The sequence below is a fragment of the Geospiza fortis genome, unplaced genomic scaffold (genome assembly GCF_000277835.1).
Source record: "Geospiza fortis unplaced genomic scaffold, GeoFor_1.0 scaffold264, whole genome shotgun sequence".
NCBI classification, from domain to species: Eukaryota; Metazoa; Chordata; class Aves; order Passeriformes; family Thraupidae; genus Geospiza; species Geospiza fortis.
In genome coordinates this window covers 840,836-854,863 of record NW_005054332.1, presented here as the reverse complement: position 1 = coordinate 854,863, position 14,028 = coordinate 840,836, and the positions used below count along the sequence as shown (strand labels likewise).

The 14,028-nt window shown below is 37.3% G+C and overlaps 1 protein-coding gene across 3 annotated transcripts in view; it reads left to right on the top strand.

Moving 5' to 3' along the window:
- The window catches only part of ADGRB3 (adhesion G protein-coupled receptor B3), a 442,842-nt gene extending 429,272 nt beyond the window's left edge, over nucleotides 1–13,570 (top strand). For 2 of the 3 annotated variants that reach the window (XM_014307289.2, XM_031057611.1), the window contains 3 exons: nucleotides 2,341–2,376; nucleotides 10,739–10,843; nucleotides 12,752–13,570. In XM_014307289.2, coding sequence (XP_014162764.1) covers nucleotides 2,341–2,376; nucleotides 10,739–10,843; nucleotides 12,752–12,940 — 330 coding nt within the window. In that variant the 3' untranslated portion in view covers nucleotides 12,941–13,570. The remainder of the gene's footprint in view (nucleotides 1–2,340; nucleotides 2,377–10,738; nucleotides 10,844–12,751) is intronic. The other variant, XM_031057612.1, reaches the window with a different exon arrangement.
- The last annotated feature ends 458 nt before the right edge of the window (nucleotides 13,571–14,028 follow it).

Sequence of the window (14,028 nt, the reverse complement as noted above, 5' to 3'; positions counted from 1 at the left end):
TCAACTTCCTGTTGAGACTGAAAGGAAACTCCTTCATCCTTGTAAGTTTCCTAATAACTTCATACTTCTGAATATGTTCCCCTTCTCAAAAAATAACACTGCTGTCATTTCAGGACAATGATGTAGCAACCAGGAGGACCTGATTGTGTACCTAGTGTTGTCAGTGACAATATTGCAAATAACTTTCCGTGGTTCAGGATCACATTCATAACCAGCATCCTTTGGTTTTCAAACCTTGCAGAACTTTTCTGCTCCCGTGGCAGTTACACACATTTTATGTTTTATGCTCGAGCAGCACTTGTACTGTGTTTCATTGTATGCAGCCACACAAAAAATGTGAAGCACAAGCTCAGAACAGATGTTCCTTACTATATAAGTTTAAAATAAATGTTTTTGTGATAGGTTCTTGTTGAGCCCTAGAAAAATCCTCTCTGAGAAAAACCTGTGGTATCTGACCTGTTTAGTCATAACTGGTGTGAACTAACAGCTGAATTGCAATACTTGCCTCTCTCTGACAGTAGTACAACTGAATATTTTGCAGTCTGTTAGTTATGTATTTTCACCATGTAAACAGTGATAGAGTTGTCTGGTTGCAAAACCTAATAATCCAGCTATGCCAGGAATATTTTCACTGCAGTCAAGTGCACAAAGCAATATACAAATGTTTCAATTTTACAAATCACAGTACCTAGCCAACTGAACTTTTTTTTCCTAAATTTGCTATATTTTTAGTTAGGATTCATTGGTATCTGGTTTATTACTGAACTCTAACTTAAAAATAGTTTTTTCAAACGTTTTTCAAAGTTACTTCTGTAAATATCATTGCATTATCTGTTGTACATGTTTCTTATTTTGTAGACACTGAGCCTTTTCAATGGTAGATGTGGTCTAATTGTACCTTAAAAGTAGATCAGTCCTCATCACATGCATAGATTCTCTTTAAATCAGGCCTTGATGATTAAAGATAGCTTCTCCAAAGCTTGTTTTGTTGGTGGTTTTAACTTAGACCGTTCTTTTATAGAGCCTCAGAGCCCTTTAGGCACCAGAATGTCTACAGTGTTGCAGTAATATTCCTTATATTATTGCGGAATGGAGCATTAAAATTTTACTACAAAACCAGACAACATGTCACAAAGTGGTATAATCAAGGGCTCAGAGGCCAAACATCTTCCACTTTTTACAGCTGGAAGACTTGTAAAATCATTCCTTTCAATTTCAGGAAAACAAAGCAGCTTACTAAAACCTGCAGGTTTGTTAAACCAAATAAAATCAAAATCAGAAAGATTCTTCCTCTTGACTTAGTGAGTTTGATTCTTCTTCACTGAAGAAATTAAATGCAGTGTGAAAAGGTTCCTTCACCGTGACTTAAAGTCATCATACCCTATCATAAAAATTAGGGTTAAGCTTCAAAGCAAGCCTTTTTGGGTTTGGGAGTACTTTTTTCTTCTTTAACCCTCCTTCCTGAAGACAAATGTATTTTTTTTCTCATTCTCAATTTTTTGCCTTCTTTTCAGCTCTCACAACCTAGCTTCTTCTTTCTACATCTCTTTATTGCAAGCCATTTAATTTCCAACTTTAAAAGAAGAAATATATTTTATCCCTTCTCTATAATATTTCTGCTTCTTTTTGATATAATTTGACTTTATAATTGATTTCTTTTTGGATCTAAAAAATTCTGTGCTAAATTATTTGTAACATGTCTAAGCAATCATATTCTGTTGCATTTTATACAAGTGATTACTTCACTAGTAAATCATTCTTGCTTTATATCAGATGCTTTGAATCAGATTTGTCATAAGTTTAAAACAAAGTCATTGCTTTCTCCATTCAGATTGCCATTGCAAACAAACAAGCTGAAGCTGTGGCTTCGGCTTGATTTTGCTGTCATTTATTCCATTAAAATCAATGGAGTTGTACCAATGTAAGCCTGATGTAGGAAAGAATCAATTTCTGTAAACTATAAAAAGTCTAAATCATAGATATGTATAGGTACCTGTGTAAAAATGTATAAATATGATGATAATTTTCAAATACCACAGAAAGTATAGAAATATTTTATACACCAACAGGTTCAATTGCATGCAAATAACATGCACATTATGCATCCCACTGAAATGCATTCTGGTTTATTTCAGAGAAAATACGATGATACTGGTCTAATAAACTATGCAAAGTCACACATTACTCTTAAATTATCAAGATAAAAATCTCTATCTTCTTACAAAATACCTAATATATACCGGATAGGAAAAAAAGAATGTTATTTAGACTCATTAATATGATTTTAATAGTCCCCTTGTTAATAAAACCTCTTTTTTCTTTTTTTTTACTGCTTAATAGAGAAGAAAATCACGTTATTCGGACCTTGACTTTGAAGTAAGTTTTACTGAATTATTCCTGAATATTAAAAGTATTTTCCTAAAAGTTAATGTGAAGTGTTCATTTTAGCAGATTTTAGCCTTCTGGCATAGTAAATGCGATAGGGTTGTTCAATTGGTACAGTACAGAACATGATGAACAATTCATTAAAACTACTTTGGTGCAACTTGTTTGCAAAATATTCTGAGATCAGACTGTCATATTGCAATATTAACCATCATGATTTCAGTTTTTAAATTCTTTGCCTTTTCATTTTCATCTGGGTTTGGTTTTTTTTTTTTTTTTTTTCTCTTTTTTTTTGGCTGGCTATCTACTTACTGGAAAAGCGTGACACTTTTATAGGACAGGCTAAATCACAGCAGAAGTTTGCTTTGCTCAAGAGATTTTCAATAATTTCTCTTTCTTCAATACTACTTTACTGAAATATGACTTTCACCTCCAAGTAGTGATTATGAATGTGTCAAATTTTGAATGACGTAGTGCTGCAGGTGTCAAAGCTTATGGATCACATGCTATATAAAAAATTAAGTTCATGTAAGGTTCTTTAGGTTGGATATGCATAATTTACGACTTAGATCCTGTCAAGTGAGAAGGTTTAGTTGTGTTCATTAATGACCATTTTGTTCTCAGTCAATACAATTAAGTCTCTTAGAGATTTGTTTGAAGTTTTTTTCGCTGATTTCTACCAGAAGGAATACAGCAGTTAGTTTTCAAGGGGCTGTCCATAATTTGAGGTTTTCACATAGTTTGTCTATTCATACATAGAAGTAGTTTGATATAATACATTTTTTGTGTCTCCAAAGAAACTGAACAATTATATTTGTATAGAACCTGCAGATTGTAGGCTAAAACTTGAAAGCCTGTGATCAGCTCATATCAACCATAACTCAAAAACTCCCCTGTTTGCAATTACCCTAAATATACTTTAGGATAAATGCATAGAAAGGAAGAAGAAATACATGAAACAATAACAAAATTCTGATGAGCAAGCAACTCTAAAATTAAATTCAGTCAGAAGTTTTATAACTGTAGTGATATAAGGAATTCTAAGCTTTAGTGGTTTTGTCATTGAAAAGTAGAAATATTACAATGAGAGCATTCTCTGTGGCAACAGATACTAAAACGTTCTTCCTGTCATTCAGGAGCACAATCCAACACCAAATAAACACCCACAATGCAGTACACATTCTGCTCTCAAGAAACAGCATTCCTCATTACATAATTTCTCTTGACTCCATGGTTTCACAGACTCACAGAATGGGTCATTTTGGAAGGGACCACAGAATGGGTCATGTGGTCCAACCTCACTGCTCAGGCAGGGTTATCCTAGAGCACATGGCGCTGAATTGTGTCCAGATGATAATTGAGTAGTTCCAGTGAGGGAGATTCCACATCTCTGGGCAGTCTGTGCCAGTGCAAAGTCACCTGCACAACAAAGAAATTCTTGCTCATATTCAGGTAGAACTTCCTGTGCATCAGTTTCTGCCCTTTACCTCTTGACGTGTTGCTTGGCACCACTGGGAAACCTCCTCAACCCCACATTTTAGATACCGATGGACAGTGATAAGGTCCACTCTAGTTGTCTGTTTTCAAGGCTGATCAGGCCCAATTCCCTCAATCTTTCCTCAAAAGATTGATGCTCCAATCCCTTATAACGTCTTTGTTGCCCTCCCCTGGACTTGCTCCAGGTGCTCCATGTCCCTCTTCTACTGAGGAGCCCAGAACTGGACTCAGAACTCCAAATGTGGCCTCACCAGGGCTGAGTAGAGGGGCAGGATCACATCCCTAGACCTGCTGGCAAAGTTCTTCTAATGCACCCCAGGACACCATTGGCCTTCTTGGCCACAGGGGCACTGCTGGCTCATGGAGAGCTTGTCCATGATTCTTCTTCCATGTTGTCCATGGACACCAAGGGTCTTCTCTGCAGAGCTGCTTTCCAGCAGGTCAGCACCCAGCCTTTCCTGGTGCAGGGGATTATTCTTCTCCAGGTTCAGGATCCTGCACTTTCCTCTGTTGAGTTTCAGACAGTTCTCTGCTCACCTCTCCAACGTGTCCTGGTCCTTCTGAAGGGCTGCACTGCCCTCTGGGGCACCAGCCATTTCTCCCAGCTGTGTGTTGTTGTTTATTTACACATTTTTCTTAACTTGTTTGCAGTATTGCTGTTCCATGGCCTATTATTTTTAGGATTACTATTAAAATGCAGGAAAATACATTTTTGTAAAAAGGAAAAGATGGGGCCACTGGGAGTGAGTGCTGAGGAACTGAGAGCATCAGCAATACTGTGCCAGTTGCTACTGTGTTTTACAAGTATTGATGCAGACTAACCCCATCTCACCCCCCAGCTTTATGATTTTTCTGATTAAGTCTGTGGGCTTTTCTGTATCCTTACACATAGCATGGCTGTCTAAGGTAAAATAAAATTAAAAAGCCAAAAAATGTTGAAATAATGTGATGTGGCCAAAATGCTGCTTTTTTGATCCCCCAAAGCAGCTTGACTGCAAAATGGAATACAGTCTGGAGGTAAGATCAAGCCAAAGGGATTGAACATACTACTTAAATGTTTAACAATTTCTCTGCTTTGTCTGTGACCAGTGCCAGTTGGCACTCTCTGAGACACTGCCCTTCCATATTTCTGAGGATTCCAAATCATAAAATGACATGGGTGTGGTTCTGAAGAGAACAAATGTTAAGTATGCAGTGTGGACAAGGGTGGGACAAGTTTGGCTACTTCTGTCCTTTTCCTTTTAACACTCTCTCTGCAGTCTCTACACCCTCAACCTTTCACACATGTCTCTGTACACATTCAAGTCAAATACTCCATCTATGTCAATCTTAACAAATTAGACATTTGAGGAAATATTCCTGGGTGCCAAAAATTCCAGCTTTTAAATGGATTCATTTTTATGAAGACCATCACTATTTTCATCTAGACGACCCTTGTCTCTCCAAGAAATTCTTGAGTGTCATTAAAGAACTCAGGTCAATCTGGGTACCATTCACAATAGACAATTTGCTTTTAGACTAAGAGAATTTAATAGAGTTTAGTATTCATGGAGACCATTCCATGTTAGATGTTGCCAGAGAATAGTTTTGGACATGTTTGACTTATTACTATATACTTACTCATGGTTTCATATTTAAAATAAAAAAGAAAATAAGATTGTTCTAGTGGTTTCCAATGGAACATTCACCTTCATATAAATAATTTGAAAGAAAAACAATAAAAATACATTTAAAAATACACGAGAAAGGCCATTTTTCTCCAAGATGCACAGAAGAAACACAAAGCCACCTGCTATGCAATGTGAACACAACGAGACTAAGACTATATATCATCACAAACTACTCTCTGTTATCCTCAATACATGTAGAAATACAGATGTAGTTTTAAGGGCCTTTGCAATGGATTATAAATAATGAAAGTCCTGTGTCTTGTATGGGTTCTGTTATAGAAAATATGTCTCAGTCAAAAGTAAAGGAGAGAGAAAAGGATGGCATCAAAACTGGCATGGACTTACCATAGATCTCAAGGTGGTTAGAGAGGGGGGGTATCGAAACTGGGCACCTGTATCTTGTTTTCCCTTTTTAAATAGCTTGCCATTATATTCTTAAATGATCCTTTCTTGTAGGAAAAAGAGAAAAAAACAGTGTAACAACCAGGGCTTAGTCTGTCAGTAGGAAGTATACATAATAGTTTCTGCAACATAATATACTGTCCACAGTTAGAATTTGTAAAACACTGACTAATCTAGTTGAACTTTGAAGTTTGCTAAATGAACAGTCAACATAGCATAACTTTACAGCTCTTTTCTTGCTATTAATAAAGATAAGTTTGGACTCATTCATACAGTCTGGTGTCCAAAACATTAGCAAAATTATTGGTCTGGACATTTTGGATCCTCTCTGCCACAGGCTATGCTAACCCCAGCTAAGTGCCCTCCAACTCCTGTCATTTTTTCTCTACAGCTGGGCAGGTAGCTTTTTCATTAAGTCTCAGCACTAACAGTTAGCTGTCAGATCAAATAAAATTCATTCTAATTATATTGAACAGAAATACAGATGCTGTAGAAATTCCCAGGAGGGCTTTATAATAGGTGAGCGCTGGCAGTTACAAAAACATACAGGAGAGCTAAACAGTAATATTGACATGCATTTTTGGATTCAAGATCACAATTACTTTTACATTCTATGAGACTCTGACTCTTTTGGATTTCCCCAGTCACCCCACTCTCTCATTTCTATCAGCCATTCATTGGATCTATTCTGTTAACAACATTTATGCCAAATAATTCAGAAAATGCCTTATTACCTTGATTGCCAGGATTCAAGTCATCTCTAGCTCTGAGGAAGAACAAGGATACACAGAACAAGTGTGAATACTAGACTGTCTTCTTTCCTTTCTTTCCTTTCCACAGATCAGTAGACTTGCACCAACAATAATGTTAAATTGATCACTGCTTGCTGGAGCTGCATTCTTTCAGAATTTCATCTGCCATAGCTATTTATCATAATACTACTATAACTCACAAAAGCTTAAAGTCATTCTCTTACTAACCTGAAGACATCTCTTTAAGGCAAAGGTAAAAAATAAATATGCCTGCAGGTAAAAATTATTTCCTGTTCCCAAGTTTGACAACTGATCATACCTATATCATCTGGAAACAACAGCATGTTTCCATTAGGGGGCTGGGAAGGCATTCCCCCATCTGTTCTTTCAATTTAGCTGCTTTGTACAAGATTTGAGAGAGATCATTTTCAACTGCAACAATGTAGAAAATCTCCAAGGCAAATTAAATTACCTGGTAGTGGTGATGATGATGATATTGGTATTTATGAGATTGACCACAAATCATAGAATCACTGACTAGATTAGGTTGAGAGGGGCCTTAAACATTATGTAGAGCCAATCCCGAGCTGCTGGTAGGAACACCTTCCACTAGACTAGGCTGATCCTCATCCAACCCAGCTTTTAACGCTTCCAGTAGTGGAGGAGCCACAACTTCTCTGGCTACCTGTTCCAGTGTCTCATCACCTTCATCATAAAAGTCTTTTTTCTATATCTAATCTAAACCTACCCTCTTTCAGCTTAAAGCCATCACCACTTGTCCTGCCACTATATGTTCTTGTAAAAAGTCCTTCTCCAGCCTTCTTGCAGGCCCCCCTTAGGTACTGCAAAGCTGCTGTACAACCTCTCCAAAGCCTTCTCTTCTCTGTTCGAGATGAACAGCCCCAATTCTCTCAGTCTGACTTCATAGGAGAGATCCTCCAGCCCTCTGATCATCTTTGTCACCCTCCACTGCACTCCCTCCAACATGAACCTTTTGTTGGGAACCCCAAAGCTGAATACAGTACTGTAGGTGGAGTGTCATTAAATATTCACGAGTCAGTTAGAGTTCAGCTAAAGCCCTATCAAAAATAAAAAAGGGAGCTGGTTACAGAGTTATGTTACAAGTTCTCCCCATCTTGCTGACAGCCATCCACACTCTGAATCCTTTTCTGTGAGTAGGTAATCATCAGAGCAAGGCACGGACTCTTCAAAACACACACTCTATCTGACTTAAGAGTGGGGGTAGAAATGTGGAAGGGGTGTCGATTCAGCTTGACCCCCTTTAAGGTGTGAGGCACAAGAGTTATGGAACCTTCAGAAGACACCACAAGATGTGTGTCTGCAGCCTCGTGGCTGACTCTGGTGCTTCTGGCAGGGATGCAGCATCAATGGGCATCTGTGCAACTGCACCTAAAGAAAAAAGGGCAGCAGAAGTTCGTTTTCCATCCTTTTCAGATCCTGATGCTACTACAGTCATCCTAGTATTAGTGTCCAAGATCTCCAGCTTTGTATTGTTAAAACTTAATATTTCTAAGTTTCATAAAGGGGTGTTGTCCACGTTGCCCATTTAATAGAGAAAACAGAATGATACACTACAAATACTTTGTAACTTGTTTTCTCAAAAAGAGTTGCCCAACTGAACATATTGTCTAGAAAGGAGATAAGATGGTGCTTTCTAACAAAAAATTTTTAAAAATTCTTGAAAATGAAACTTAAAGTTGGAAATTTAAGTTGCTGAACCTTCAGTTCAGATTGTTCTTTATAAGCAATAGGGAGGGAGTGGGTGTCAGTGGGTAGGAATTATGGAATGGAAGCCAGGAAAACACAAAGTAACCAAAAGATCCATGGGTACATGTTCATACTAGTCATGCTGCTATTAAGAATAAAATGTAAAGATTTTTTTTCTGGCAGACTTCCCGGTGCAAGTATTTTATTTCTCCTCCCACCTGCTTCTCCTCAGGAATAATGTAATGAACTGAGTAAGACATTTGCATTATTCATGTTTGCTATTTAATGACATCTTGGGTCCATGATTAAGGAAAAGATGTCAGAAAGTAGCATTGTCTATACTCCCAGGTTTCTACTAAAAAGTTTCCAAATGGAGATACTTGTTTCACAGCCTTATGTTATTTCCTGCTTTTTAGAGCTAGTGTTTTAACCCACCAAAACTGTTTTATTCCCATGACCATGTCTCCTTTTTTAAACCAATAATAATAGTTGAGGTAGAACCCTTTTTTAAAAATTTTATGTGTATGAAAATTGCTATATACTCCTGTCTACCATAGCAGCAATATCTGAAAAGAATCCCTAGGAAGTCACTTAAGTAAAACTCCCCTCATAAATTTTGATAGCTATGTCTAGTTAAATTACCTTTTGCAAGGAGTTTATTACCAAACACTGCAAAAGGTCTTCCCTTGTTCACCCCACAACTCAAGTTAATAGGTCTTTAATTGCTGATGTCTCATGTCTCTTTGTGAGACATATTGTCAAACTCCTTTCCTCAAAAGTGAACAACTTCTCAAGCTACTGTGTGGCTGTATTAAGGTTAATAAAAGTACTAGAGCATAGCAGTAGCAATCCCTAGCTAAAAGAGCAGACACATTTCAGGAAATTTCTAAAGACATAATGCAAATGAAGGACAAAGTTGGCATTGATAAAGGAATATTGAAAGTCAGCTGTTGCCGCTCCATTTTAGAAGGTACTAACCTAGGCTTGGCAGGGGTGTTACTTGATGGAAAGGGTCACACTCAAGCACCACATACATAAGTTTTCAGGGTTTCACTCACAACTCCAGGGAAAATCAGGCTTGACACAAAATCAAGACTTGCACCAAGGCCTGTGTCCTGCGCCTTGTCTGTCAGCATTCCTGGCTGCTGCCCTGGCTGTAATTCAAGTTCAAGCAGTTACAGAGCTTTAGAAAAGCAAAGCCAAGCCCCTCCACTGTTGGACTGAGGTGAAGCATCCTCAGAGCCTCCCATCCCCAGACCACAGAACCATGAGACTGGTCAAACAGCAAGCAGCCTTCAGCTTGGCTCCAGAGGCTGCTCTGAATCCATAACTGAGTGTGAATTCCTTTGAAAACAGCTCTGATGAGCAAAGCTCACAATCTAGGCTTGAAAACAGGCTTCACTCTCCAAGTAGCTGCCCAGGCAGCAACATGGCTGAGGCCTGTGCACTGAGGTGTGCATTGTGGGGGCTCTTTGGGGTCACCCCTCTTCCACAAGAATGCCAATATTCGAATGCAATAATTCATTTCTGTGGAAGAGTGGCCTCAGCATGGGCTAGAGGGAGGACAGTTTCCAATTTCTTTGTCCATGAAATAAGAAAGCAAGTAAAATTGAAAAAATGTGCCTACTTTTCTTAATATGAATGCAATTTCAACTGCATTTTATGATGATTTGAATGACAAGAAGATGTCTAATTAAAAAGCCATAACATTTGGGGGGTTTCCATTTTGAGCCAAGATTTCTGAGTTCAGCATTCTAATGAAAATTATTCCAACAGGGACCATTTAAAAGTGCTGTTGCTTTCCTATAGAAATTAAAATTTAAGCATCTATGCTGAAAACAGAAGTTCTAGAAAATATTCTTGGTATGCAAGAAAAACATTCTTCTGAGAAATTGCCATTACTTTCAAGAAACTTCCAAGCTAACGTTAGTGGCCTCTAATTTCAACAACTTAATAAACATAGGGTTAAAACAGTCTCTTGTACGCAGGAGGAGCATTAAACACAGCAGAGAGAATGGCCAGGGCAATTCACTTCCATTGGTCAAATCTATAGGGAAAAGATGGCCCTGCCAAATTCAGTTTACTTTATTATGTTGGAAAAAGTAATGCTTCTCTTAAAACAAAACAAAACAAAACAAAACAAAACAAAACAAAACAAAACAAAACAAAACAAAACAAAACAAAACAAAACAAAACAAAACAAAACAAAACAAAACAAAACAAAACAAAACAAAACAAAACAAAACGCAAAACAAAACAACCAGATTCAATTATATATATAAGCAAGTATATTCCATTTTGCAGAAGGTCATGCATACAAGAAAGAGGCATATGGAATTGTTTCAAGAGTTAAATCAGAAATTTCAGACTCTGGACAGATTTCGGGATGTACCAAAATCAGGCAGTATGGTAAGTGTCCTTCTATTATATTTAAAATATGGTGGATCTTAAACAACAGTGAAACAAGAGCCTTTTGACTCCAGTACATTTCCCAAGAAGACCTCACCTTTAGGTACCTCAGAAATGAGAACCAAAGCTATTTTCAGTAATCCAGCCTATGACGAGGCTCATTACATTCTACAATTAGACCACAACTAACTCACTAACATCATTATAGATGACAAGTAATTGAGCTGCAGGGAATGCATTTCAAATCTGTATGTGCCTGCTGTGTCTAAAGGCCTTTATCCAGAGAAAGCAGCTCACTGATATAATTTGACCAATAAGGCTTTTCCTCTAGCTAGGCAAGGGGATAATAAATTAGATACTACAAACAAGTCCAGATGGGTTTACCTGTACATGCAATTGTCCAGAAAGCACACAAGATCTCTGTAATGCCATGTCTTTTCCAAAATAGATTTATAAATATTTACCATGGGAAAAGCAAAAATTAAATCATCCTGAGTTGAGGCTGCTATCATCATAATTCAAATTTATACACACACACTCATACACACATGCATAACACTCTGACTACACCTGATAATGAGAGCAAGGATTCTACCTAATTAAAACAGCTCATTTAGTCTGACATGTTTTTATCAGTAATATTTTGATTAGTAATAATTTTTATATAATTTTATAATGTGAGACTTGTATATTAAATGGAACTGAGCTAGAATCATTGTATTCTATAACTTTTTCAGAAGAGCTGCTTTCAGACATGAAGAAGAGGTATTAAGCAGATGTGAGGCCAATGGATTTACATCTTTTACATCATCTTAATCCAGCAGAAATTTAGCCCTGATTCTTTGATGAACCTTTATCTGTGATATGTGTTATCTTGTATCAAGTTCTCACTCACTCCTCCTTTTGAGATCAGCTGACATGTAACATTTTCATTTGTCTCCCTACTTGAGATTTGCTATTCACATAAAGCTTGAATTAATTCAAAATCTCAAAGGGAATCTCAGTGGAAGAGTTGTGTTTACTCTGTTTCACATGGGTGCTGTGCTTTTGAAAAGTCTGCTAATAAAAGCTGCCTAGAGGAATGGTCTGTTTGTGAGACAGTCAGAGAGTGATCCAGGTACCTAAATATAGGCATCTCGGCCTATTTTAGACAGAGGTCTTGGTTTACATCACAGTACAGGCAGCAATGACACAGGGCTCAAAGGAGATCTGCACCTCTCGTGAAAGATAGTTGGAGATCAAGCAGAAAGTTCAAATGCATCTTAGATGGTGCAAAAATACTGGATTTTAGCAACTAAATCCCACCCATCATGTTACAGCAGAAATCTCTAATGAAATTGGTCCATCAAGTCTTTTACCTTATAAAAGGTAGCATTAAAAAAATTAAAAAAATAATTCAGTAGAAAATAACCACCTTTCAGTCTGTTAATCCTAATATACATGAGCTCATCCACCTGCAAGGCAAGGTGGCTCTCACAGCATTTTCAAGGTTTCTGTCATTCTGCCATGCACCTGCCACAATTTAAAATCCAGCTGGCAGTCTCTGTTTCAATCCACTCCATATTTCAAGCCACAAACTCTTCTCTGTTACCTTCCTTTCTCTTCTCCCTCTTTTCTCCCACTCTTAGAAAGATGTCTATTGGTACTGGATCTCTCAGCCCATTCCTCTCACATTGGTTCTTGTGAAAGAAAGGGCTTAGGTGGCAGCTCAGGTGAGGAGCCTGCCAAAGTGTTGATTGTTCACAGAGAAAGATTCGCAGTGCCGAGCACCCGCCAGCCTGGCTCCCTGCAAAGCCATTTCCCCTCTCCAGCTTCTGTGTCTCATGAGAGCACGTCAGCAATCAGCCTTATAAATGGAAACTGCATTATTTCATCCTTGATTTTAATTCTTCTTTCTTTGGTCTTCAGGAGAACTCAGGACCGAGCAAGGCTCCATGGGACAGTTTCAAAACCACAGGTGACTACCAACACTATACAACGATAAATGTATTAGACACAGAGGCAAAAGATGCTTTAGAACTCAGACCAGCAGAATGGGAGAAGTGTCTGAACTTGCCTTTAGACGTGCAAGAAGGTGACTTTCAAACAGAAGTTTAACAAAAATGAACTGAACAAAACAGAAACAAAGTAAAAATAATTCATTGCACTGACAATAAAAAGACTTTGGGAATCCTGACAATCCTGACACTCCTGTCTGAACATTGCAACTCCTTTATGTCAGGCTCTTCCTGTGCCAAATGTCAGTGGTTTTTTCGTACAGTTTATTCCCACTAGTGCAGCTAGTGGAGAACCAGGTGTACAATTCTTACCATCGTGTGTTGTAAGTACCCGTGGAATGGATTTGTAAGGTAATCTTTATAGATAAACCTCAAGCAACGATTCATGTTGTAACAGCTTCATCTGGTTTAGTTTTCAAAAAACTTCACCATGAAGCACAATGTATATATTTATGCAGTTTTTAAAGTTTATAACAGTCTGTTTGGCCATTACTACACTTTTTACTTTATAATATAAAAGCAAAGTTTTTGTCATTAAATGAATGTCTGTTGAGCTACATTCTTCATTGCTTTAAATGCAATAAAGTAATAATCTCACTTTTATATGAATAATATATTTCACATCTTTATTATTGCAGTTTTCTCTGGAAAGCTCAGAATAGCTTTCTCTGCTGCAGCTGTGTATAAAATATTTAAAATGTTGTATGGTGTAAATAAACCTTTGTCTACATATCAGTTTCCTAGTGCATTTTATTCCATATTGTTTCTCTTAAATTTGAATATTTATACAATTTTCTATAAAACAAAAGTATTGAATATGTATTTGCAGTTTTAATAGCATGTTGTATGTAGCTTCTGCAAAAAGTTTCTAAATCATATTAGTAGGCTTGTAGCCATTCTGCATTTTCTTAGGGTTTTTTCCCAACAATGTACCATATAAATTGGACTTGTCAGAATACTATTACAATTTTTCTATGTTATAAGAATTTTTGTCTCATTGTAGAAAGACAAATAATGGAAAATAAGTTTCAATGCACAGCACCCAAAGAAAACACTGACTTAGAATCTTGTGCATGCTCTTCTTGCAGTATTACAAAAAATGATCTCAAGATAAAAAAAGTTCCTATGTATTTTAGATTTAAAAAAAAAAACCAAAACAGTGAACCAAACCCCAAAAAACTGGGTCAG